This window comes from Gadus chalcogrammus, chromosome 7 (assembly GCF_026213295.1).
Source record: "Gadus chalcogrammus isolate NIFS_2021 chromosome 7, NIFS_Gcha_1.0, whole genome shotgun sequence".
NCBI lineage: Eukaryota > Metazoa > Chordata > Actinopteri > Gadiformes > Gadidae > Gadus > Gadus chalcogrammus.
The window spans coordinates 3,657,455-3,683,763 of NC_079418.1; the positions used below are offsets into that span (position 1 = coordinate 3,657,455).

Below are 26,309 nucleotides of genomic sequence, written 5' to 3' on the forward strand. Positions count from 1 at the left end.
ACGCCGGACACTCCGGCGGGTGTCCGAGAGTCCGTAATCATTTTGGGACAATTGCTTTTTTCTTTGCTTTTTTTTCCTTTATCTGAATAAACAATAATTAATGTCGAGACAGCTTAAGATTTTGGGTCGCTGCACGAATTTTTGAGCACGTGGTGCTGCTGCAAGTGATGGAAGAGGTTGGTCGTACTCAACCCTTTAGTTTCGACAGATTTGAAGCACTCTCGACAAAAAACCTGATTCTGTCATTCGTCAGACACCTTGTACCCAAAACATTTCCAAACTATGGAGCCATTTGTCTTCTGCTTGCATACAAGCTCCTCGGTTTCCGCCGTAGGGGATTTAAAAAAGTTACGTGAGTGGAAGGGGGGGCCGGTCCGTGTGTGAGCCGGAAGCAGAGTGGGAGAGATAAGCAGAACAGCAGTTAGTAGTTAACCCTAGGTACCATTTGAACGGTTGCTGTTGTTTATGGACGCATTGAACACGTTACGTTTTCTGTGAACTTTACCATCATCTCTGCTCGCACTTTTGCAACAATATCGTTGACTTGTTGTCACTACAGCAACTGTTTAAATTGTAGCTAGCGTTAACTGATAACTAGCTCTATTCACGTAAACCAATCATGGTCATTCCCTTTTTGAGTCATGGTCATTCCCTTATTGAGTTAACGTTTCCATTTAACGTCAGTGTGCCCAAACAAACAGCATGTTTTTTTAAACATAATTCAGTTAAAACTTACCACGAGCGGGAGTGGGTATGAGGAAAGCAGTCACTCAAAATGGCGCTGGAGTTCTGTAACAGTAACGGTAGCAGCTAGAAACTGTTCCAATCAAGTGGCGAGATATGTTTTTTGTTACTTGTTTTTATTTGTTCTCTTACAGGTTACACACATAACCTAAGATACATGTTAAAAAAACAAACATCACTATCCATTGTCCACAGCATTGTGTTTAATCAAAAATATAATGAAACCCCTCATCTTAATGGTCTCACCTAGCAGTACCCGCCATTCCTCGTGCGTCCCGCCTTATCTGTTTTACAACATTGATTAAACATTGATCTAATGTTTGCAATTCAACCAATAAATCCCACCATAATACTGTTATGGAACAGAACGTGGGGACCCAAGTGCATTCTTATCTGGCCCTGACCGATTATGTAGCCCAGGAAGGAGACGGATGGCACGTGGAAGTCGCACTTCTCCGCCTTGACATAAAGTCGATTCTCCAGCAATCGCTGTAGAACCTTCCGGACGTGAACCCGGTGCTCCTCCACGGATCTCGAAAAAGATAAGGATGTCGTCGATGTAAACAAACACGGAGCGGTTCAACATGTCCCGGAGGACATCGTTGACCAGGGACTGGAAGACAGCGGGGCGTTGGTGAGTCCGAAGGGCATAACAAGGTACTCGAAGTGGCCCAAAGGTGTGTTGAAAGCGGTCTTCCACTCATCTCCCTCCCGGATGCGGACCAAGTGGTATGCGTTGCGCAGATCAAGCTTGGTGAAGACCACGGCTCCGTGGAGGGGAACGAAGGCGGAACTAAAGAGGTGACTGGGCGGACCGCAAACACTGGGACAGGCAGTGTGTACTCCAGGACATTACACAACCTGTTCCCCAATTGATCTGAGGGTTGTGGGTCTTAAACCAGGGGTAACCCAAAACGACCGGGGAGAAGGGGCTGTTAATCACCAGAAGAGAGATGGACTCGTGGTGGTTCCCTGAAACGAGTAGGTTTACAGGAACGGTATAGTGCTCCACCCGCGTGAGTGTCCTCCCGTCTAGCGCTTGGGAGTTCAAGCGGAACCGTGTCGATCTTTAATGGATGAACGAACTCCCGATCAATAAAACTGCCACAGGAGGACAGCTTCCAGGAGGGGACGGGAGACCGAGGGGTTACGGGAGCGGCTCGCCAGGATCCCTCGGGTTACTGGCAAGCCCGTTCTTCTCCCGAAAGCGAGGGGCAGCCTGACCACAGTAAAGACAGGAACCGGAGCGCATACGGCGTTCCCTCTCATCGGGGAGAGATGCGTGTGTCCGATTTGCATGGGCTCGGGAGAGAGTCCCCGCTCGCGGCGGAGTGGAGCGAAAGACGAAGGAGAGGGCCGAGGTGTTGCAGATGGCTCGACGTGTACGTGGAGACTGGGCGTGAACCTCTCTCTCTGCGGCGTTCGTGCAAACGATTGTCAAACCGAATGGAGAGAGCGATCAACTCATCCAGATCTGCGGATTCCTCCCGAGAAGTCAGCTGGTCCTTGATGTCATCGGAAAGCGCACTTAGAAAAAAAACCTGCAGGCCTTCCTCGTTCCAGCCGCTCTCAGCCGCGAGGGTGCGGAACTCAACCGCGAAGGAGGCGACGCTGCGGGATCCCTGGCGAAGACGCTGAGAGGCCTCCTTTCCCCGGACCGGGTGATCGAAAAACCTTCCGCATCTCCTCGGTGAAGGCGGAATAGTTAAAACTCACAGCGGAACCACGTTCCCACACGGCTGCCGCCCAGGCGAGCGCCTCGCCTCACAAGGAACCAATCGGGTAGGCGATCCGTGATTTATCGATGGGGTAGGTCTGGGGCTGTAGTTCGAAAACCAAGGAGCACTGAAGGAGGAAGGACCGACAGGATCCCAGGTCTCCTTCGTAGCGTTCTGGAGCTGGAATGAATGGCTCCCGGGAAGATTTTCCACAGTGAAATAACATCTGCCGCTATCTGGGTCATATGCTACCACCACAAGTTCAACAAAGTTATCTCTGAGGGGCAGGGCCAAATCTCTGGGCCTAGCCTACATATCCCTTCAAATGAAATGCTACCTTTTGTCAATATGTGGGTTTCAGTCACGTGATTATGATGACGTGCGAAAGGGGCGTAATTTCAAATGGAGGTCAGGAAGTAAAAATGGCGATTACGCCTATGGAGGAAACCGTTACACAGAGTCCGTATTGTAAGGATTTAGAGCCCGTTTCTAGACAAAGATACAAACAATTAATTAGTAAATATGTTTGCCGTGATCCGTATCTTATAAAGAAGAGTGAGTTTTCGGTAGAACCTAAGGATTTGCCGACAATCGAGGCTGTGGACATCACTAACTATCTGGTCCTTCAGACATCGTTCTATACAGTACAGCAGATAAAAGCCTATAAAAGTATGAAGGCATACAATTTTGTTGTTTTTGGATTGTCTGTGCCAGTATCATTTAGGATCGTTCACTACTTTAACGGCACCGACAATCCGAAAACCTTTTTGGTTTTTGGATTTTTGTTATGTACGATCAAAAACATTTTATGTACGATCAAAAAACCCGGCCCCATTATTTCCCATAGACCTTTGACCGAGGAAACAGGGACTTATTCTTCAGAGGTCTATTGTTATGAGTGTGTCTTCGTGAGTTCTGCCTGTTTTGAAGATTGGAAGATGTTTATTGAAAAGATTAAATAACATTGAGAAAACAGATTAATACATGGTGGTTTATTCACAAGATTACTTTTTTTTTTTTTTTTTAAGTATAGCATTTAAATATTTTTCCTCCTCTCCCCCTCCTTACTCCAATGGGACGACAGTTCCCGAAAGATTAGACAAGACACAACAAATTACCCCAATCAATTCAAATTGTCAATCAATGCTCCTCGCCTAATAGTGCCTCGCCTGGTTTTGTTGCCAGGTTCTATATGGCCATAGCCCTGCTTTGCAGAATCTGATATTTTCTTGACTAATCCTATGACTCTCTAGCCTGGCGATGTCATACTCATAATTCTAGTCAGAATATGAGTGTGAGACCGAACCATTGGGCTGTGATTATAGGGCGGAACCAGGAAGGAAAATGCCTCTTTGCTCAATTGGATAGACCTAAAACCAATCAGAGCAACGTAGTATGTGACGTATGTTGTGCGACGCACAGCTATTCTCAAGAAAAGAAGAAATTCATCCAGATGGACATAAACGATTTATGCCGGTTTTGCAAAAAAAAATTAAGGATACACGGACAAATTGGCAACACGGTCATCATTTTTGAGACAAAAAGTAAAAGTACATGCACGTACGAACAAGTACTCCGTTTAGGCTTTCAACTCCAAAACACATCAAACAAATCGTATCGCATGTGTCGGCCATGTACAAACTTAATAACACGTTTGGAACGCGACATGTCCGTGTTTAAGAAGTGGACAGACGACGAAGGAGCCCAGGCTGAAGAAGCGTGTTCATCTGAGGCACCAGAGAAAAGAGACCGGGAGCCAACTCCCTCCAAGACGCCCAGGGCTCTGAAGAAGTTCTGCCCCAATCCGTTAACACCAACCGTTACAAAAACGCAAAAAAGCCTTACAGAGGTAAGCTTGTTGTTGATACATTTCTACTTCTTATGATATGACTATGGCTATAACCTCGATTGCCAAGTTTTTCATGTGTGTAAAGTGAGTCGTGTTTATTGTCCAATGTGATAAACACGTATGCAATCCCACACTCCTCATTTCAGTGTAATTTACCTATGATTAAAACGTAGTGTGAATTTGAGTCAGGCCAGGTGTAGTATTAGCAAATGTTACCAGGATGAACTTGCACCCGATGATGTGTGTGTGGTCTCTTTCACTTTATCAAGATGTGAGAACTTCATTTTGTAATGGATATAATTGTATAGTGGTCAAAAGTGTGTCCCAACCCCCACTTCTGTGCTCTGCACCTCTGTGGGGGTTGGGCAGTATTCCACTGACCTTGCTCTGCAATTGCATCTGGGGTCACCATATTTAAGTCTGTATATTCCTATTTATTGCCAATGCACATTATACTTAATAGGCTATACTGTAATTATCCACACTGATACATTATCTTATATTTCAGGTTGTCACCCATTACCCTTCACAGACTGTTGCCAAGGTATGTTGTCCAGAAGAAGCCTCAATAGTGAACAGCATTAATAAGAAGAAATGGACAACAGCTGCAAAGTTAATGTTGAAATCAAGGTGCACATCCTGGAGCTAATAACCAACGAATGCAAACGCATTTCTAATCCGACCAACGGTTTCATCCTGTGGAAGTCATCTCCAGATGATCTGAAAGCCTTTTCATTTACAAGCTTAGAGACAGACCTTAAAGGTTTTTCACCATTCCTCTTCTCAGTTCTAACAACTGTCAGCAACCACTCTCAAGCTGCAACTTGTGCAGCAGCTTCCATTGCCTTGAGAGGGAGACAACCACGCCTGTCAGCCTTTGCATACTACCTAGGTAGTATTTTGCATTATGGCGGGGCAAAAAAAGCTGTGTTTGAAAGGCTGAACAAAATGGCAATAACAACTACTCACCACAATTCTATAGAGAAGCAGAAGGAGTTGGCGCTCCTATGTGGGGGCTCTCTAAAAATGTTAAAGGTACAGAATGAAGATTTTCTGAACTCTGAAGCGGAAGGGAACTTTGTTGGTCAGAGAGTGGACACCAGCGAAGACCAAAGAACAAGTGATCCGAAGGGGCCACTAAACCCAGTTGGTGAACACATGGATGAGCTTCTCATGTCAGGTGAGGTGACAAATTACTGAAATATAGAAACACAACTTACACATCACATGCTGTGTCATCTTGAATGTTGTGTCTATCTTTTGATAAATAATAATCAATTCATTGTCTTTACTTTTTTTCTTTTCCAGGAGATGAAATGGCTCAAAGCGTACTGCCTTTCAGCAGTTTAAGTAACTCTGAAGCAGCAGAGCTGGGCTTGAGCTCCTCCACTTTTCCAATCACACACCCCACTCCTCCACCAACATATTCTATTATATTTGACAATTTGGACTTTTTCATGCGTGTACATCATCAGTCCAGCCACCACAACAACAAATCCATACACTGGATTCACCATATTGCAGTCAAAGATAGGATCTGTTCTGTCAGTTGTAGCGTGCTGCGGGTGCTGGACTGGATGCCTGGACTCTCCTCATGGATAACCGGCCAGAACCCCATCACCATTTTAATATGATGTACATGTATTTACCTGTATGCCAATTGTGGCACCCATTGCACTCCTGACCATCCCTGGAAGAAGGGATCCCCTACACTGCGTTTCTTCCTTGCTGATTCAAGGGAGTTTTTTCTTGCCCGTGTGGGGGCATGGGTAAAGGGGGGTGTCACAAATATTTGGCCTGTTAAGCCCTTTGAGACTGTAATGGTGATTAAGGGCTATACAAATAAAATTGAATTGAATTGATCCAAACACATCACCTTGACAATGCCAAACCAGACCATGACATCCGTCAATACTACCTTGGCAACTCACTCCCCGGACTAGAAACCCAGGATTACATGCGGCGTGAGTTTATTGTTCTTGGGAGCCGTATCCTTACGCAGTACCTGGCTGTTTTTAAACCATTCAAGCCATTAGTGGTTCACCACATACCACATCAGTATACAGATGACATGGCTATGCGCTCCACAGATGTAAGTTATGAGTTAAATCTGCAACAAAAAAAAAACTAAATACACATACTTTGAACTCAAACATTACTGCAATGTCATCTTTTTTCTTAATTCTCAAAGTACCCTCTGGGACTACTCTTCAAAAATGAAAACAAAACGTCTGATTTGGTGGACACACTTCGCCACCTTCAGAAAGAGTAAGTATATAATCAGGCTCCACTGTCAGTCTTCGGCAGAAGAAGGGCTTTAATAAAATGTATAATTCCACCATTTGTGTGTTATCCATTTAGGTATGTGCCCAAGGGACCGGACGGGTTGTCAAGTGTTTAAGTAGGAGGTGACCGGCTGGCTGAGGGGAACTGCAGAAACATACAGTGGGCCTTCTCAGATGGTGCTACAAAGGAAGACCGACTGGAAGGTCGGTTTGAGGACTGGCATGCCATCAGAAACCTCTTTGAAGTGAGTAAGAAACTATAGAAAAATGTTGATTAGTAACAAAATCACACCACTACTTTAGATTTTTTTTTTTAGATAACTTCAAGTGCTTGTGTGTAAAGTTGTGTTAATCCTTTGCTAATCACAAGTCTTCGATGTTGATAAAGATCTATCATCGGATTTTCTATGATGGTGCATCCTCAAAAGACCATGGCACACTTCTTGCCAACATGACGAGGTTGAGGTACAACGTCTGCTATCTGCAACACCATGATTACATACTGTACAATTATTAGTTTTTAAGCTTTTATTTGCATTCTAAACAAAGCTGTTGTTAATTACAATGATTATAATAACATTTTGTTGGCCATGCTTTCCACAGTTGTTTCACAAAAATCCAGTTAACATGAATTAACTGGATAGTTCATGAATTGGGTTGTTATGGGATGGGGAATACAGTCCTGCTATCATGAACGCAGCCCTGCTGTTCTCCGAGGTAGTATTTCAACTTATGCATGGTAATGCATGGTATGGTTTTCACTGTGTGTGTGTGTGTGTGTGTGTGTGTGTGTGTGTGTGTGTGTGTGTGTGTGTGGTGCGAATGCAATGACCCCCATGTATTTAAAGGTATAACAGCAAATAAACCGGATGTCATTGTGATTGATGAGAATAACCGAGAGGTTTTCCTATGGGAAGTTGGTTGCACTTTTGACTCAAGTTTAGAGGAAGCTTTCCTTACTAAACAGGTTAAATACCAACCATTGGTGCAAGCAGGGCCGTGTCTAACGAATGGGCTGACCGGGCTGTAGCCCCAGGCCTCGCCGCTAGGGGGGCCTCCGGTCGCTGAAGGTCAAATGACAAATATCCATAAAAAAAAAAAAAAAAAACGAGCGAAAATGCCGGGCCAAAGGAAACACGAGAGCGGAGCAAAAAAACGAAAATTAGATGAAATAAAAAAGGAAAGAGCGAAAGAATTATTACAGAAAACACCCAAATTAACCAACATGTGGAGGAGTAATCAGCCCGCTGTAGCAGCTACCACCAACAAAGATACAACTGTCAGTGACGGAGAGCATCCAACCACCGCTAGCCAACTAACCAGCCCAACTAGCCAGTCTGCTAGCAATAGTGCTACAATCTGAGGAAACAAGTGATGGAGAAGAAGCAGTGGGTAATTTTGAATTATCAAGAACAGGCTGAGAACGACAATGTTGGAGGAGAAACTTAACAATCTGACTTTAATGTCAATTGAGCACGACATGCTGGCCCAAATGGACTTTGAGGAACTCATTAATGATTTCGCACGGAAGAAGAGCAGAAGACGGGCCTTCTGAAGTCCCTTGGTGAGTCATGTTTGCCGCGGCGGCCTCCTCTATATGACCCAGCCCCATTAATGTGTAAAATAGTTTTAGCTTGTTTGTGTGCACATTTCAAACAGTTCACCCCAAATATGTTGCATCGCACATTCCTGCCTGTCTTCTTGCTTGGGGTTTGTTGTGCGTAACCGGACATGTACCAGGGCGTTACTCCCGGAGTAAATTAACCATTCAATGCCCAAACCGTTTGAGCCATAGCCGGGGCCTTCATTGACCTTTGTTTAATAGCCTACAATAGGCCCTACATTGTTTTATAGTTTTTGATGAGTTTACAAAAACAGGATGCATTTCTATAAATTAAGTAACTTTCAAAAAACAGTTCATTTATGTTGGCTGGGCCTAACTTGCTGTACTTGATAGCAAATGCATTGTAGGGCCTATTACTTTTTCTGTAATGATTTGCCAGTCACCAAATCACCAATTTCATACTTTCTTTTTTCCTACATTTTCAAGTAGGCCAATTCAGATACATTTTGTTTCCCCATCCTCATTCTGTCAGCTTTGTCAACACTACTGCAATTATAATAAAGCTACCCTTGAATTGAAATGAATTTAATTGAATTGAAATCATATTACCAGTTCACTTTAAATAGTCTGTCATAGATTGGTAGGCCTACTGTGTACGCTGATGTGTCAGTGGGTTTGTGTGAGGTCATGCGTCAGAACATCATGATATGAAGGGCCTCACCCGGGTAATTAGCCCCGGGCCTCAGAAAGTGTTAATCCGGCCCTGGGTGCAAGCTATCATACATTTAGGCTATAAATGCCAGCTTATCGTTTTTATTTTCGGCAGCCTAGGTCATGTCCACAGGCTGGTGGTCAGAGGCTTGAGAATTATGAGGTTGTCCAAATGTAAAGCCAAGCAGCTTGCAACATATTGCTCAATCTCCTCCATTATAGGCAGCCGAGCTATTTGGAGGAGGTGTTTTCTGTACCCATAGATTTTCTGTCTGTTAACAGACTGTGTGCAGAATAAGGTCATGTGTATGTATTGTCTATTATGTGCATGTTTGACTCAAGTACTGCAACATGTTTCGAGGATGTAGGGCATCAAAAGCATCTGAAAATATTTGTGCCCTTGCAATGTATTTTATAAATGCGGACACAAATAAAGACATTTGAAATGTGTGAGCGAATTAGTGGAAGTGCAGAGGTTAAGGACCTGTTCAGCAAAACTGTTGTGGGTTCAATGCCCTATATCATTACCCTTGTTATATAATTGACCTAATAAATGACTTTGGATGAAGGCGTCCACTAAATGAATAAATGTAAATGTCTGAGAGATGGACAGAATAACACTAAGCAATCTATGACAGCCATTTGCTAAACTACATATTTCTGTTACATAGGTGCAGCAATGCGAAACAAGGTCCCCATGCAGCTTATAATGCGTACAAGGAATTTGTGCGTAAGGACACAACTGCACTCTTCCTGGCTGCTGCAATGGAACACTTTGGGTTGCAGGATGTCACAGGTAAAGCACACATTCATAGTTGAGAACTAGCATTTATCACAAAAAAAACATGTATATGTTACTACTGTTATAGTTAATTGTTCAAATTGTAATTCACTTTGATAAAAGTTAGTACCAATATTATTTTACTTAAAATATGCATTTACACTACTGTGGTGATGGTGGTGAGAAGTTAAACATTTTATTCTGTGTGCTTACAGAAATTCCAGATGGGTTTGTCCCAGTGGATGTCAGCGAGGGATTGCCACAACTGAGGAGAGACTGGCTGCATGAGAAGGTGGGACAGGTTGTGGACACCTTCGTAATGATGACGGGCATTACAGAAGCTGCGAGCCAGAGGCAGGCTTCGACACAGCCGCAGCAGTTTCAGTGTCGTGCGGACGGGTGTGGCAATATGTACATATACAGCAAGGCAAGGGTAACCCATGAGTACAAGATACACAATCTTGTTGCTCCATTGGACCCTACTCCACAACATACAAGTCCAGCAAACGAAGACCATAAAAAAAAACACACTGAAGCTAGACTTGGCTTTGGATTCTTCCTGCTTAACATGCAGGACGGTGTAAGAGAAGGTGATGGTGATAGGATAATGAGACTGTATAAAGTTGCCCTGCTTTTTTATAAAGCATATGGACACAGCCATTACGCCTACAGCACCTTTCTTCTTACACTGCAGGTAAATCTCACTCTGTCCCCACGCATGGCACACAGTGTCATATGGAACCGGTTTTGGAATGGTCGAGGGGGAAAGGGGAAAAATATTCCTCTCGACCTCCATCTGGAGCACCTTAACAATTTTCTGAAATCCTTCATGAGAGGCTTGGGATCAAACCTGTCTGAACGGTCAGCAGCCAGGATCAGTCAGTCCATTGGCACCCTCAAGGAGCTAATGGACAAAACGGACTCGGAACTGGAGCGGACAAGGCCGACTGGCATGCATCATGTAGCCCGAGAACAGGAGGACATTTTAACCCTGGTCGAAGTTTTCAGAGAGACTCACCTTTTTCAACATCACCCAGGCAGACAGTTTACAGCTTTCCCAAATTTCCAAAAAAACCTATTGGGAAAGCTAAATTACCTGGAATTATGGAATTGGATGAAGTCCAAACTGATGGAGTGGAGGAATGTACCCATTTGATTAGTGATGTATGTAAAATTTGTAAATAATTGTTTTTTTAAATCTTTTTTAATATAAGTGTCTTATTGTCAACTTTCTTGAAACCATTATTTTTGTGCGTGTTTTCTTATTGGTTATATGTTCAAAGTGTATGTTCAAACATTAGCAATGATGGAGATATTATTATGTGGAGGTATTCAAAATCTTTATTGACATCTGTCTTATTGTTTCTTTTTAAAATGCAAAAAGTGTTAGGATCACAATTAAAGACGTTGCCGCCGAAGGCGGCGATGTCGGGTGCACGGGCCATCATCAAACGACCCTGCGGGATCCCCTCCCCACTCCCACATTCAAGCCAACAGGGTGCAAGGTGCCGAGTCTGTATATCCAGATCCTCTCGGCCCTGCGCCGCCTGGCAAGTGACCAGCCAGGATTTGATTGGAGCACAGTGGCCGACAGGGCAGCCCACCCATGGAGCACAAAGTGTTCTACCAGAGGGAGGTGAGTTTCTTTGCCGCGCCGGACATTGTATCTGTGCTGCGTGAAGTGCGTCAAGAGGGTGTTACCGGTCTCACCCACGTACTGCACACCGCAGGTGAGGCAGCGGATAAGGTACACGCAGTTGGACGTGGCGGGGCCGGAGTGCCTCTGGGTGGCGAACACGGCGCCGGTGTGTGGGTTCCGAGCCCAGGGGCGGTAGAGGTAAAACTCTGAGCGTCTGTTGGACCCGCGCTCGGTCCGAGGTGGCATTTTGGCCCTAACGAGCAGGTCCCTGAGATTGCGGTTTTTTCTGTACGCCGCGATGATCCCGTGTCTGGGCAACAACGCGGTGACATCTTGGAACCACTTAAAATGTCTCTGTGACACGGCACGCCAGGAACGCGGATGACGTCGAGTGAGTAGTGATGAGCGGCAGACGGGGGCCGACGACGGGCGGTCTGGTGACCTTATATGTCTTGAGGGCGGCGCGGCGAGCGGACCGCGAGTAGCCTCTCGGTGCCAACGCGGTGAAGAGGGTCTTGACGGCCGCCATGAAGTCCGACTGGAGCATATGCGCGAGAAGCGAAGCAGTTGGGATTTGAGGAGCCCCGCAAAGGTGTGCTTCGGATGAAAGATTGACGCGTGCAGCAGGGCGTGCGTGTCCGTTGGTTTAAAGAAAACCTTGACGTCCAGCGTGAGCGTGGTCGCAAAGTCGGGGCCATTAAAGGTGGTGGTGTCAAGAAAGTCGACCGACGACACGCTCGTACAGGACTTCAACGTGATCGAGGGATCGTGTGCGTTGAGGACGGCGAGGAAATCATCGAACTCTGAACGCGAGTGGGGCCAGTCGCCCCAGACGTCGTCCAGGTAACGTAAGTAGCACAGGGGTCGTTTACGGCAGGACGCGAGCGCCGAGGCCTCCCACTGGGCCATGAAAATGTTTGCGTAGGACGGCGCAAACTTTTTCCCCATGGCCGTGCCTTTTATCTGTAGGAAGAACTCCCCGTTAAAAACGAAATCATTTTTAGTGAGGTTGATCTCGAGCAGGCGCAGGAGTTCGGCGTCAGGTCGCGTGGCATCCGGGTGAAGCTGGAAGACGTCCTGAACGGCGTGCATGCCGCCGGCTATGTCGATATTTGTGTAAAGGCTGTCGACGTCCATCGTAAATAGGAGAGACTGAGCCGGCACCCGAAGACCTTTGACCTTTTGTACAAAGTCATATGTGTCCTTCACGTAGCTCGCGTGGCGTAACGAGAGAGGATAGAGGTAACTATCGATGTACTCGGCCGTGTGATAGGTCTCACGACTGCAGTCGGAAACGATCGGGCGACCGGGCGGGACCTCAAAGGGCCTGCTCCAGGCCGCGGGGTCCTTATGAATTTTGGGGAGCATATAGAACAGCCGCGGTCTGGGCTCTGATTAGCCGACGAGGTAATCCCGTTGTTTATACGTGATAAACTTACGACGCAGGAGGGAATCTACGATCTGCGCGACGATCGGCACGGTGTCCACGTACACGGGGCGATCTAGTTTAGCGTAATAGCGCGCGTCGTTGAGTTGCCTGTAGCCCTCCCACAGATATTGCTCCCTGTCCAGGAGCACTACGGCGCTGCCCTTATCCGCGGGTTTTATAACGATGTCGCGGTTGTTGCGCAGTTCGACAAGGGCCTCGGTCTCCTCCGGGTCGAGGTTGTCACGTGGCGCGCGGATCTTGAACGACTCCCGGAAGAAAGCGAGGTCCGAGTCGATCATAAGGGCTAGCTCGAAGGGGATGTTATTTTCGGGCGGAACCCAATCAGATTTGGGCATAAAAGGGGGCGGGACGGAGGGCGGGTGGTTCTCAAAATGGACCGCGAGTCTCACCCTCCTGTGATACGCTTGTAGGTCGGAGCGGACCTGGTGAAGAGCATCACGGGAGTCGGTGCCCTTAGAGGGGACGAAGGTGAGACCCCTGTCGAGGACGGAGAACTGGGCGGCGGTCAACACAAAGGACTTGGACAAGTTGATGACCGATTTGCTCCCATCGTGCGTATCGACGGGCGCGGGAGCAATTAGTTTAACGCGTTCGTCCAGTGGTCCAAAACAAGAGCGGCCGTGTTGCGCGTCCAATGTATTCCGTCCCGCTCAGTAACAAATGAGTTCCTGGACAGGGCGGGGACGGACGCGCAACGCGAAGCGATATATTCGTTGAGACGCCGTAGGTTATCTTGCTCCCTGTGCGGGAGGGAGCGCGAGAAGTTAACCTCGGGTACGAGGACGCTGGCACGAGGGAAGGCCACGCTCGCCATTTTGATTGCACGCTGCAGGTTACGCACGGTGGTAGGTTCGGTCTTGTGCGACCTGTCGTTGAGTCCGAAGGCCAGGACGACCTTGAGGACGTGAGGGGAGACCGCGGTTTTACCCAGGACGGAAGCAGCGTGCGCGAAGGTGGCCCCGGGGAAGCTCTCGACCTGGAGGCCCGGCCTCAGGTGTGGAGGGAAGCGGGACAGGTTCGAGTCGCCCAGAATGAGGTGTATTTCTCTTGCCTGCAGGGACCAATCGGCGTGCTTACTGGTGGTGTTGGCGTGACGAGTCGGCCTCCTGGTAGGTGTGTCCGGGGTGGCGAGGAGGAGGGGGACGTCGTCGGGCGGGGGGTCGAAGGCCAGGCAGGTCCGGGCGGGGACGACGAGGGAGGGCGTGGCTGTGGGGACAGCGTCACCAGGGGCGTCGGCCTGGGCAAACCCATGTCCGGGTGTCGTGCCGGAAGGCGCCGGGGAGGTCCGAAGGGGCGTGGTCGCGCCGGCCTGGGCAAACCCATGTCCGGGTGTCGTGCCGGAAGGCGCCGGGGAGGTCCGAAGGGGCGTGGTCGCGTAGGCCTGGGCAAACCCATATCCGGGTGTCGTGCCGGAAGGCGCCAGGGGCGTCCAGAGGGGCGTGGCGACGGGCTGACGACGGGACGGGGCGGAGACACGCGACGTCCTCTGCGGCAGGGGCGTGGCCGAGGGGGGTCGCGAGCCTGCGGGGGGAGGAGGAGGAGGAGAGGGAGGGGGAGGGGACGGGGTCAGGGGGAGGAGGAGGAGGGGAGGGGAGGGGAGGAGGGGGAGGAGGAAGAGGAGGAGGAAGGGAAGGGAGGGACCTGGACGGAGAAGGGAGAGATGAAGGGAGGGGGGACAAGAGGGGGGCGGCGGGCGGGAGGGGAAAAGGGGATGGAGAGGGAGGAGAAGAGGGAGAGAGAGCGCGAGCGGTCCCGGGAGGGTAGGCGGGGCGCCGGTTCCACGCGGCCACGTGGGTCATCGTCGCGGTAGCCAACACCGCGGTCCGTAACGGGGACGTAGGAGCCGGAGAGAGGGGGCGGGGCCAAGGAGGAAGGATGCGGCGGCAGCGGCAGGGGGGCGGCGGCGGTCGCGGAGATCCCGGAGGGACCCGGGGCGTCCGGCGTCCGTCGGAGTCGGTCCCGGACGCTCTCCAGGGTCTCGGGGCGCAGACGGTTTCCAAACTGTCTGTTGGCCCAGGAGGAGGCCACCTCAAAGTTCCTCCTCCACGTGGGATCGGGAAGAAAGGAGACCGCACTCACCTTCTCCCCGACGGCGGCCTCATAGTGGTCCCTGAGCACAATGGTGGTGGTGTGTGCCCAGTTGCGCACGTTGCCCTCCAGGAGGGCCAGGGTGGCGGCGCTGGGGACCGCGGGGCGGATGGCAGCAATCAGGGCCTGGGTCAGCCTGGAGATGACGGGGAGGGGGTCCGGTCCGGTGGCGTTGGCGAGGTGGTGTGCCGCCTTGATGGCAGCCATAACGAGCCGGTTCTTAGCGGCGAAATCCGGGTCCGTGGAGCGCTGGGCGCTAGGGACCTGAGGCCTAGCGTGCGTGGGCGGCAGGCGCGCAGGCCCCGAGCGCGCGGCGTTAGCTGCGGCGGCGGTTTCCGTAGGCCTGGGACGTCTGGGGGGACGCGGGCGGTTGCGGGGCCTGGGACCGGGACGTGGGGGCACGCAGTGACGAGGTCCCTGGTCACCGGTGAAGAAATCCCGGTCCCGAACGTCAGGGCGGAAGACGGGATGGGCGTCAAAGCCGCGGCGGTGGCGCGGCTGCTCCTGGCGTCGCTGCATCGGCGCGGGTCTGTGGGCCCGGGGCGGGAAACCAGGAGGCCGTCGGGACGATCTGAAGGGGGACCGGTCCCTGACGGGTCGCGTCGGGGCAGCCCATCCCTGCGGAGAAGGGTCCCGAGGGGCCCAGTCGCGACCGCGAGGGTCTGCGACGGAAGCGTAGGAACGCGTCATGTGTGGCTCGAGACCATAGGGTGGACTCACCAGAGCTGGGATGTCCATCTGGTCTCGGGCCCGGTGTGGTCGGCGTCCGCGGTGGACCACGGTCCATCCGTCTGTGTGGTTCTGCGTCGGCATGGACCGCGGTAGGCAATGACAATGCTGTTTTTGTTGTGCAAGGTTTAAATAAGATATTAAATATTAAATACCTATTATGTGGAGGTATTAAAAATCTTTATTGACATATGTCTTATTGTTTCTTTTTAAAATGCAAAAAGTGTTAGGGTTAGGGTTAGAAAGGGTAGAAAAGTATAAACAATGTCAATTTTATTCAAAGGTATAAATATAACAGGTAAAACAGGCTTTTGCACAACAGGACCCTGAAGCTAGAAGTTTGAGGCTCAATTTGAAGCTAGTTTGAGATCTTCAACATTGACAAGCCTGATTCCAAGCTACTTGCTGATGATTGTATCTCCTCATTCTCATCCTCTTCATCAAAGTAACCAGTGTAGTACATGTCAACCTGAACACGGTCATCCTGAACAACACTGTCATCAAACAATTATTTTTGACTGTTCGAGGTCATCAAAAACCTCATGCATAATTCTTAGTATTTCTTTTGCATGTTCCAGTTTGAATATAGGTAGATTATGGATAATGAATTCCAAGTCAAATATCTGTGTACACTGTTCTAAAACAGCATCAATGAAACCAGTGCAGGCTGTGTCGACTGTGTAAAGTATGTTTGTATGGTCCCAAACTAAACTTCTCCTGTTGGTCTGTAACAGGTCCCTGATCAAAAGTCTGTCCTCATGTGTGACCATTCTACGTTTGTCAGGTGATGGTACCTCCCCTTGAAAGTGTTCATATATGGGGATTGGCTCCCCACAACCTTCAGGTTCACAAGAACAAACAGAATGGCAGTGGGTGCAGCACAGATGGATCAAGAGATGTGGTGTGTTCCTCGAAATGGCAGTACAAAGCTTTCCGCAGACAACTAGTGACTCCAGTCTCTAGTACTGTCTTAACTGCTGGGTCAAGCAATTGTTTATGCTGTCCCACGCCACGCGTGGGACAGCATAAACAATTGCATGTGCCTGCGATCCACCTCTGCCTGCCCTCCCGACCTGCTGAACCATGGCTTCAACGTCATTAGGTAACCCATACATCACAATGTGTGATACATTGGGAAAATGTAAGCCCATCCCAAGAGCTGTTGTTGACACGACAACTCTGCAGCTACCTTGACCACTCAGAGAGGACAGCACTCTGTTCTTATTCTCAGGGAGTGTCTGGCTGTGGAACATGCCTATCAGCAGGTTTTCAGTCTTTTTCTCAGGGTCTCTGTCAACCCAGGAATCTACACCGAGTTCCCCCTTCAAATGGCAGAACACTCTGCCAACTGCCTTCACAGTTTTGCAGTAGATAATTACTGGCAATATGGAGGTACCCTTTTCTTTCAGATCCTTCACAATCCAGTCTAGGCAGTCCAGGGTCTGGGCAGGTACTTTAATCACACCCAGTCTGATGTTTGTTCTGTTTGGGCTCAGAGCCAAAATGGTTGGATTGTCCATCTGAAGCTGTTTCATAACCCTGGCTCTGGATTGCCGATCAGCAGAAGCAGTCATTGCCAGCACAGGTGTACCTGGAATATATGGCAGTACAACAAGCAAGCAATGAGTAACAGTAAAATGAGAAATGTTGAGTAGTATCATTTCTAACTTTGTAATGACCGTACTGACATATTAAGAATAGATCAATTATAAGGGACTATCAGTATGGGCATGGTGTGTGGGTACATACAAAGCAACACCCCAATGAATGGTCAATTTGCAACTGAATGGGCAACCAGTTTAGAAGTGCACTGTTCCTACGTTCCTGTAACTATGCAACTGATTTCAATAATTGTGGCGAATTAACACTTAGTGTAGAAAACATGGAAGAAGTTTATTGTTTTGTACTTACCAGCTTTAACTAGGGATCTAAGTTCTCCCAACTTGGCGAAGCTCTCGCGAAATGGCGTCTGCCCTTTTTCAGCCTGACCCCTGATGGAAATAAAAGAGTACATTAGAAGGTTTGAACTGGAAGTTATCTCGCTACAATGACACTAACGTTATGATTGTACTCTGTGTCTGAGTTAACGAACATCGACATCCATGGTACTATGTTTACAACATTTGATTCATATCACGACATTGTGAGTTATTTACTAAGTCAGACAGTCAAGACCATCTCTTAACATTTGTAAGTTAGATGAACTTCATCCACGACGATACCTATAATGTTAGCTTGAAAAACTTCGGAGCCTAACATGTCTCTCCACTTGTTGTTCAGCAGCCAGGATTCCGGGCTTCCGAAAAGGAGCTGGCAACGACCGCTGATTATTTCCACCTCGTCGTGCACGCCGAGTTGCATCGCCGTGATTCCCATTTCGGTCGCCTCTTTTACTTGGTCCTCCATCAGTGCGACTAATGGAGAAACCACAATGACCACTGGGTTTTCCTTGTGTCCCAACTTCTTAGCGACCATCGGGGCCAGCTGATAAATTAAACTTTTCCCGTATCCTGTAGGAAGCACGGCAAAAACATATTTTCCATCTACAAACGCCTTGATTGCGTTTCTCTGTTCCTCTTTCAGAATTAAGGCGCTGTCGAGGTCTTCTAAAACAGACTCAATGGCAGAATCTACCCTTCTTAGCTCTCCAGCGGCAGCCATGTTTGTTTTTCACACGAATTCGAACTGAGCGCTCTTTGGTGACGTGGTTGATTACGTTAATGTGTATCATCTGTCCATCCACGTATAAAGCCCGCCCTTACAATTTGATTGGTCAGATCACTTTTTGATCTGACCAAATACCTCCCAACAAGCTCAATTCCAGACTGAATCTCCAGACCAAATATTTTGTGGGCGGAGTTCAGGCTGGTATCCAGGCTAATGACTCTCCACATGAATACGCAAATGAGCTATTTTTCTAGTTTCTGCCACCTCATACGCTGACAGCTCTTTCCTCCCCTTGGTGAATGCAGGTATCTGTAGTGAAGCACAGTAAATCCCACACTATCACCAATATTAAACCCACGGTCTGCTAGGACAATATCTCTGTTTTTTTAGGAGGCCACTCTCTATTGTGATCTGTTTATCCTGACTCTCCCTCCTCAGGCACAAGATATGAAAGTGACATAGCCTTGGGTTGCAACACCAATCAGACATTTTACAGTATGGTGATGCTTGTAGATGGACCACGTCTGTGCTTGGGCTAGTAAATTAGAGGGCCTCTCAATAAAAACTTTGAAACAGTCAACAATCACAGCAAGTCTGTGTCCAAATGACTGAATCCCATTGGCATTGTAGCTTGAAGTACATGGCGCTCTGGCTACTCAATTTGAAATTCTAATCTTTCATGTAGTATGTAAATTACTTTATGCCAAACCAGGGGCGGATGGTGTATAGGGGCGATTTGGGCGACGCACTACCAACTGGGAGAAAGAGGATTTTATTTTATTAGTACCACTTTTTTTTTTTTTTTTATTAGTACCACTGTATTAAGCTGGTTCACTAATTACCTGAGTGGTAGAACTCAGTGTGTGGCATTGGATAACTGTACCTCATCTTTGCTGGAAGTAAAAATGGGTGTCCCACAAGGGTCAGTTTTGGGCCCCATTTTATTTTCCATTTATATAAACAATTTAGGTAGGGACTTAAAGCAAACAAAGATTCATCTTTACGCAGATGATACCATTATGTATACATCTGCCACATCAGTCAGTGAAGCAATTACTTATTTACAGTCTGCTTTTAGTGTAGTACAAAAATCTCTGGTAAGCTTAAAGTTGGTACTAAGTCAATGATTTTTACCCGTTCACGCTCTCCAATAAACATCACTTTAACAACTCAGGATGGTACGATAATAGAGAGAGTATCGTCTTATAAATACTTAGGTATCTGGCTTGATGATAAGCTGTCTCTCGGGGTCCATATTGTGAGCCTTTTAAAAAAACTTAGACCTAAATTAGGTTTCTTTTTTCGCATGAAAAAGTGTTTTCCTCATTTAGCAAGGAAAAGGTTAGTGCAGAGCACTTTCTTATCAGTATTAGATTATGGTGACCTCATTTATATGCATTCTTCCTCATCGCTATTAAACAAACTAGATGTAATTTACCATTCAGGTGCCCCAGCTAGAACTCACCACTGCATTCTGTATGAGGCTGTACAATGGCCCTCCCTCTCCCTTAGAAGGAAACTACATGCACTGATTTTTATTGCGAAAGCACTAATGGGTAAACTACCCCTTTACATCTCAAATTTGCTTTCCTTCCATAACAGTGTTTACAAAACAAGGTCATCAGAATATATGTTATTAACCACACCACTAACAAGAACACAACTGGGTACAACAGCTTTCTCATCATATGCACCAAAGGTCTGGAATGAACTTCAAGCCACTCTAAAGCTGGAATCACTCCCACCACTCAGTACCTTTAAAAACATGTTACAATCAGCTCTAAAAGAACACTGCAACTGTTTTTAACCTGATGCCTTTTATTTATTTTTAATTTGTTTTTTTTAGCTGTATGTATTAGCTTGTTTTTATATAGCCTGTTATGAAGTGTAATTTTAGCATTATAGTGTCAATTGTGGTGTACTTTGTTTGTGTGTGTGTGTGGCCTTGTGCAAATTCTGTAACTTCTTTTCTGCTGCCTGTCTTGGCCAGGACTCCCTGTGAGAAGAGTAACGCCCCGTGCCCACTACCTCCGTCAGTTGTCCGTTGCCCATTGACTTTGAATGGGGACGGACGCGCAATGCATTGTGGATCCGTCCGTTCAGTTGGAGCGTTCGCCACCGTCAGAAAGTTGAAAAATGTTCAACTTTTTCGGCAGCGACGGTTCCGTCATCCAATCAGATCGCGTATGCAAATTTAAGCACTGTGACGCGACTCGGGCTCTGACGATACTGGAAAGCGGGAAAGCGGGTCATCTTGCCTCGCAACAAGCAGGAAGAAGCGGGAAGAACACGGCGAAGCGATTTGATTGGCTGACGGATGCCTCTGCAAAGACTACTCCCCCATCCGTCAGCCACGCCTTCCCACGTCCGTTGACTGACGGTGCAGTGGGCACGAGGCGTTACTGTAACTCAATGGGACCTTCCTGGTGAAATAAAGGTTAAATAAAAATAAAAATAAATTTTTTTTTATTTTTTTTCTATCACAGCAAAAGTAGGTTTCAGTGTTCTAGACATATTATTTGTCATTGTCCAATCAGAATCGTCAGATTCAAGTATTCAATGCATTTTCAATTGGGATTTGGGACTCGCCCTAACGTGCTTGCGTCATACGTAACTGAGCAAAGAGCGCGAAGGGATCTTATCTTCGATCAAGTCACTTGCTAATTTCAACATGGTTGCGTCTCTGAAAGAAGTTCCATTAAAACAATCAGGATCTCCAAGACCAAAATTCATAAAAAAGTGGTCGACAATCTGTACCAGAGGCTCCAGAAGAAGGACATTGATGCAGCAGTCTTCATCAAAAGTGCCCTCGAGAGCTTCACAAGCAGTGTGCAGACCATTAGGTAAGATAACATTTATATTATTTGATCCTTCTCAAAGCAAAGCTTTGTTATGAGAACATATGCATTTATAATATATTGCCAGTGGTGTAATCTAGCTTGCTTTACTCTGTGCTGGACATCCTGGTTAGGTGAGGCACAATGGATAGCTTAAAAAACTGTGTTTAACACTAACATTATGCATCCCTGCCCATTTTAAGTGGGTATACTCTTCATGCCTTCAGTGTGTCTTGAACAACCACACATAAAAGGTTGCCCATATTATATTGATATTTTATCGTATTTGTCTAAATGCACACTTGACTGTAGATAGATTTATGAGTGACGTTACCAACACAATAGATAAAAAAAAGTGTTTAACATTAACATTATGCATTCCTGCCCATTTTAAGTGGGTATGCTGACATCTTTTTACTGGATAAAGTGTGAACATGTGCATCACGTAGACTACAGTACTGTACACAGCCTAACAAACACATTATTGGTTTGTTTGCATTCAGAGACTCTGACCAGCTGCAAGAGCCATCAGGAACCGACAGACCAAGGACGGCTTTGACAGAAGAGGCGAAGCAGAGGCTGTGTGAAGAGGTCTGCGACACCATCCTGGCTCACACCAAAGCGAGGTTCTCTTTCACTGGCCACCTTGTGAGTGCTACCTTAGTGCAAGGAAATATGTTTGAAAGGTACTGACATTCATTTCCTGCTGATGCTCTGAATGCAACTGTGAAGGCATATCCCACGCTGAACAAGGCAAAACTCAAGACGGAACTGTCTCTGATCTATGAGAATCCTAAATCAGGGGTTGCTGTGGTGCACTGTACCAGGTTATCATGAGCTACCACCTCCGGGAGACATTCTCTGAGACTGTTTGTTGAACATTCTCATAACTACTCCTATGACAACAGCTGAAGCTAAGAGATGTTTCTCAACTTTGAAAATAATTAAGACATTCCTGCGAAATTCAATGGGCCAGGAACGTCTGAATGCACTGGCCATGCTCTCCATGGAGAGGGAACTAGTCCTCAACATACGTGATTTCAATGAGAAAGTCATTGACCGCTTTGCTGCACTGAAAGAGAGACTAGCAAAGTTCCAGTACAAGTAATGTAGTCTCTCTCTCTCCCTTTCCCCTCAGGATGGACACTGGGTTACAGCGGCCCTCACAACCCCACACCACCACCCCACCCCTTTCATGTGTATATTGTATGTAGTTCTCTGCAAACCTATGGTGGCATCAAGCCTTCAGTGTCTTGAACAACCACGCATAAAAGGTTGCACATATTATATTGATATTTTATCGTGTATTTCTAAATGCATACATGACTGTAAATATATTTATGAGTGAAGTTACCAACACAATAGATTTTCCGTAACACACTCACCCCTTTTAGAATCACATTCTCTCTCTCCCTCTCTCACAAACACACATACAGATAGAGAGAGAGATTGTTGTGTATAATTCCCAATTATTATTGATGTATTTGCACTTTTAATGTTGCTGAATTCTACAAGGCAAATAAATTAAGTTAAAACTTAGTTCCCCGGCTCCATTCGTCTTTGTCAGGAAATGTTCTATTTTTTATTTTGTCGGAATGCACCAGAATACTTCATTTGTATGTGAAAATCACAGAAAAATCTTCGGGGGGAGGATGCATCCAGACCCCCCTACAAGGGTTTGGTTTACAAACTTTCAGCCCCCCCTAAAATAAAATTCACCAGCCGCCACTGTCTGCCAGCCCTAATGCGTTGTATAGGCTGTTATGAATAGGCAATGTGTGCATGTATTGAGCTTGTGTTGTGTAAACTGGCCTGAACATGTTAAATGCTGTGTGAGGTGTAACTGTTTGTTTGTTTGTTGTTGTTTTTTTGTTTGCTTCTTCTTAAATGTATTCATTGATGAATTTAACATTATTATTTTCTTTTCTTTCTGGCAGTGCAGAAAAGGTTGCTGGTTGAGGTGATGTCGGCTCCCGCAAGTCTCCAATTCTCTCCCCCACACCAGACCCCAGATACCACGGACACAGACTTCATCACCGTGGACTCAGAAAACACCGAAGCTGTCCTGAGTGAGGTCGGCAATCACAGAGACTTTGGTGAATTCCTTCATGCCGATTTCCGCCTCCCCATACACTGCACCAGCCCACACAATCCCCACGGCCTCAGGTATACCTTTGACGTCGACGGCGTCTTGATCCAGGTGCGTCACATGAGAGGCATAGTCAGAGAGGTTGATTATTTGAACCTGCCCCCTTTGGATCCCAGTAGGCTCAAAAGGCGGTATAGCTACCTAAAAAAATATGTGTCCCAGCCACGCTGCAGCCCAGAAGGCTTGGCGGCACTTAAAAACTGCCTGGGCCACAAAATATCAAACGTGGCAGGGGGCTACGTTCTGACACTCTGCACTGTCCCCAGCAGCCTGACGAGCCCGGACCTCAGGCTGCAAAACCCAGGGTCGTATGGCACACTCGCGGCTTAGCTGTTGCGCGAGGTAAGGGAAGGGTTTGGCCGGCTCTTCGACGTCCTGCCACAGAAGGACATGTGCCGCCCCACTGTCCAGAAACAGGGTAACACCAACATGGCGTCTTACCGAGTCCTCAGGGCAGATCAAAGCTTCATCCTGAGCCTCCTGGACCAGGCTGTGGAGACGGCCAACAGCTGCTCCTTCTTGCAGGTAATCGCCACCCTCGGGCAGTTTGGCCAGCGGGATCCTGACGTCCTGCAGCTTGGCGACTTGGTCCTCCCCGGTTCCGTGGAGTCCGTATCGGTCCACCTCGCCTCAAAGGTGCGGGCAGTGGGGGTGGACACGCACCTCCTCCTCTCACGTCACGGCCTGCTGCCCCTGATTGGTGTGAGAGGGTCACTGTTTTCCAGTCTGGGAATGCACGAGACGTGCAATTTCCAGTCAAACTTAAACACCCTACGCACGGACGTTGGCCAGGCCATTAAGTGCGTGCTGTCGAAAACCGGCGAGGTCGCATTCTTACAGCTGTACGCGGACGCCCCGCACATCTATTACAACCAGCCTTTCAAACACCCCGTCAGTGGGGGGCTGGTCACCTGCGGCTTGAGCCACCCAAACTTCAAGGCTACCCTTACCAGCAGGGCGCTCGCCTACCTTAAGCATATTCGGGACTTGAGGCTCCGCCTGGTGCGTCAGCTGGTGCGGTTCGAGGGCGAGGATGTTCCCTTCGAGTTTGACCCAAGAGAGTTTTTTGACCTGCCTGCTCTGCAAAGGCTCTTCCAGGACCGTGCGCTGCTGGTGCCCTGCCAGGACAGAGAGGATGGCCAGGGTCTCCTGTCTACATTGCGGGGTGTTGTCAGCCACCTGGCCGGCATCCTGGGAGAGTCGTTTCGAGACTGCGAGGGCGTGGGCAGATATGACCCCTCGTGGAAAGCATTCCAGACGGAGCTGGCTCTGGAAGTGCTCTTCTTTGGGCACCCACTCTCATCACTCAACAACACCCCGAGTGCCAGCCTGGGAACCAGCACGGTGAGTGAACGCAGCGCCACCCACGAGAGAGGGTTCATCGGGCTGGCACGCCACAACAGCGCCAGCCTGGAAGAATCGCCATCACCCCTCAATCACTGGACCAGGGACCCACTGCAAGAAACACGCATCGAAAGGCTGTGGGCACTCTGTCGGTGTGTGGAAGCTGGACCGGCCTTGCTCGGGGCTGCCCTGATTAGGGTCTTGCTGGGGGACCTGTACAAGCGGAATGATCAGCTTCCCTGCACATCCCTAAAGTTAGACACAACCCCTGGCAGGCTGACGGGCACGACGGACGTAAAGAAACTCGCTGCCGACCTCGCCACCAAAGAAAGCTTCCCCGTCCCTCACACATTCGGCAGGGCGCGCACCCTGGTGAGAGACGCAGGCCAGGATGTGGAGGACTGCCTCGTCCAAGGCTTCACGGCAGAGGGCATCGTCTTCTTCCTAGCCTAGTTTACAGACCTCCGGAGTACCAGAAGGATCTGGTGGAACTTCAAGGACTGGGTGCAGGTCAGCCACGGGGACCAATCCGTCCTGCAAATGTCCGACGTGGCCTCCAAGACTCTCCAGGTCATGTCTGAGATTGGAAAAGCAGAGGGAGCGCCGCTCAAACACCTGGAGGTGTACAGAGAGCACGGCATGCCCTGGATGGCAACAGCCTTGCAGAGGCTCCCAAAGGCGATGAAGGGAGGTTTGCTCCTCAACCCGCTGACCTTCATCTCCTGTGTGGCCCTCGTCCAGAATTGCGCCTACATCGATTTCGTGAACCTGAAAGACCTTTGCCAACAAATGAGCTTGGGGGCGTGTCACAGGCCAGACTGCAGCAGCTGCTGATCCAGGGGAAATTCACCCTGGACAAAGTGAGGAATCTGAGGATTTGGAGCCTGCATCCGACCGTCTCCTACAAGGTACGCATTGCCTGGCCTGTCTGTGTCATTTCATAGCTCTTGTTTGTGATATGTTATTTATGTGTTCATTTATTCTTATTGTTTTTGTGGTTGTTGTTTTTAAGTTGCAGAAACAAGGGATCCCATCCCATCCCAGCGACCGCCGCCGCCCAGTGCGGAGAAGGAGTGTGTCCATCCCCTGGAAGACGTCGACGACCAGGACGAGCTCAGGCCCTCCGTGGTGTCAGCAGCTATGTGCTTGCCAGCCAACTCTGGGCAGAGGTGGGGCATGGACGAGGAATCTATCATTTCAAAACAATCCCAGGTTACACACCAAGTGGCATACCAGGAGTACGTGAATGCTTGCAGAAATAGAAAGTTGCCGTCGAGATCATTTGTTGCGTTCAAGTGCAAGAGACCGCGCTTAATGACATGAGGCAAATGAAAGAGATGAGAAAAAAAAGGAAGAAATGTTTTGCTGTTGCAATGTCTGACACTTCTGTTTGTGAGTGCACATAAAGTAAAGAAAAAAAAAGACCTGTATTTAAATGTGCATCTATGTTTTGCTGTTGCAATGTTTGCCTTTTTTGTTTATTTGTAGACAGTAGTTCATTGGCAAATATAAATAAAAAAGGACCTGTTTTTAAATATATATCTGTTTTGTGTCTTTCAATGTTTGACATATTTATTGATTGTAGTAGTTCATTGATGAAAAAAAGAACAGTTTGTAAGTATATCTCTATGCTTTGCTGTTGCAATTTCTGCCATTTTTATCTATTATATTAGTTGACAGTAGTTTATTGAAAAAATAAATAAATAAATAAACAACCTCACATGGGCTCTGCCTTGACGTGGCGTGGGGGCTTA

At 47.8% G+C, this 26,309-nt stretch overlaps 2 protein-coding genes across 3 annotated transcripts; both read left to right on the forward strand.

The window, feature by feature from the left end:
* Positions 1 to 250: 250 nt before the first annotated feature.
* LOC130385124 (uncharacterized) lies at positions 251 to 7,257 on the forward strand. Of its 2 annotated transcripts, XR_008895967.1 has the most exons (3): positions 251 to 5,491; positions 5,620 to 6,579; positions 6,673 to 7,257. XR_008895967.1 is itself a non-coding variant. In XM_056593443.1 (2 exons), the coding sequence occupies exons 1-2, from the start codon at positions 4,906 to 4,908 to the stop codon at positions 5,943 to 5,945; spliced, it is 912 nt and encodes a 303-aa protein (XP_056449418.1). In that variant the 5' UTR covers positions 251 to 4,905; the 3' UTR covers positions 5,946 to 7,257. The 2 variants fall into 2 exon arrangements, 1 of the variants encoding a protein (XP_056449418.1); XM_056593443.1 differs by having other exon boundaries at positions 5,620 to 7,257.
* A 220-nt stretch (positions 7,258 to 7,477) lies between these two features.
* Positions 7,478 to 11,651, forward strand: LOC130385123 (uncharacterized). Its single transcript, XM_056593442.1, has 2 exons — positions 7,478 to 9,667; positions 9,868 to 11,651. Exons 1-2 carry the CDS (start codon positions 9,637 to 9,639, stop codon positions 10,806 to 10,808), a joined length of 972 nt encoding a protein of 323 aa, XP_056449417.1. The 5' UTR covers positions 7,478 to 9,636; the 3' UTR covers positions 10,809 to 11,651.
* Positions 11,652 to 26,309: the final 14,658 nt, after the last annotated feature.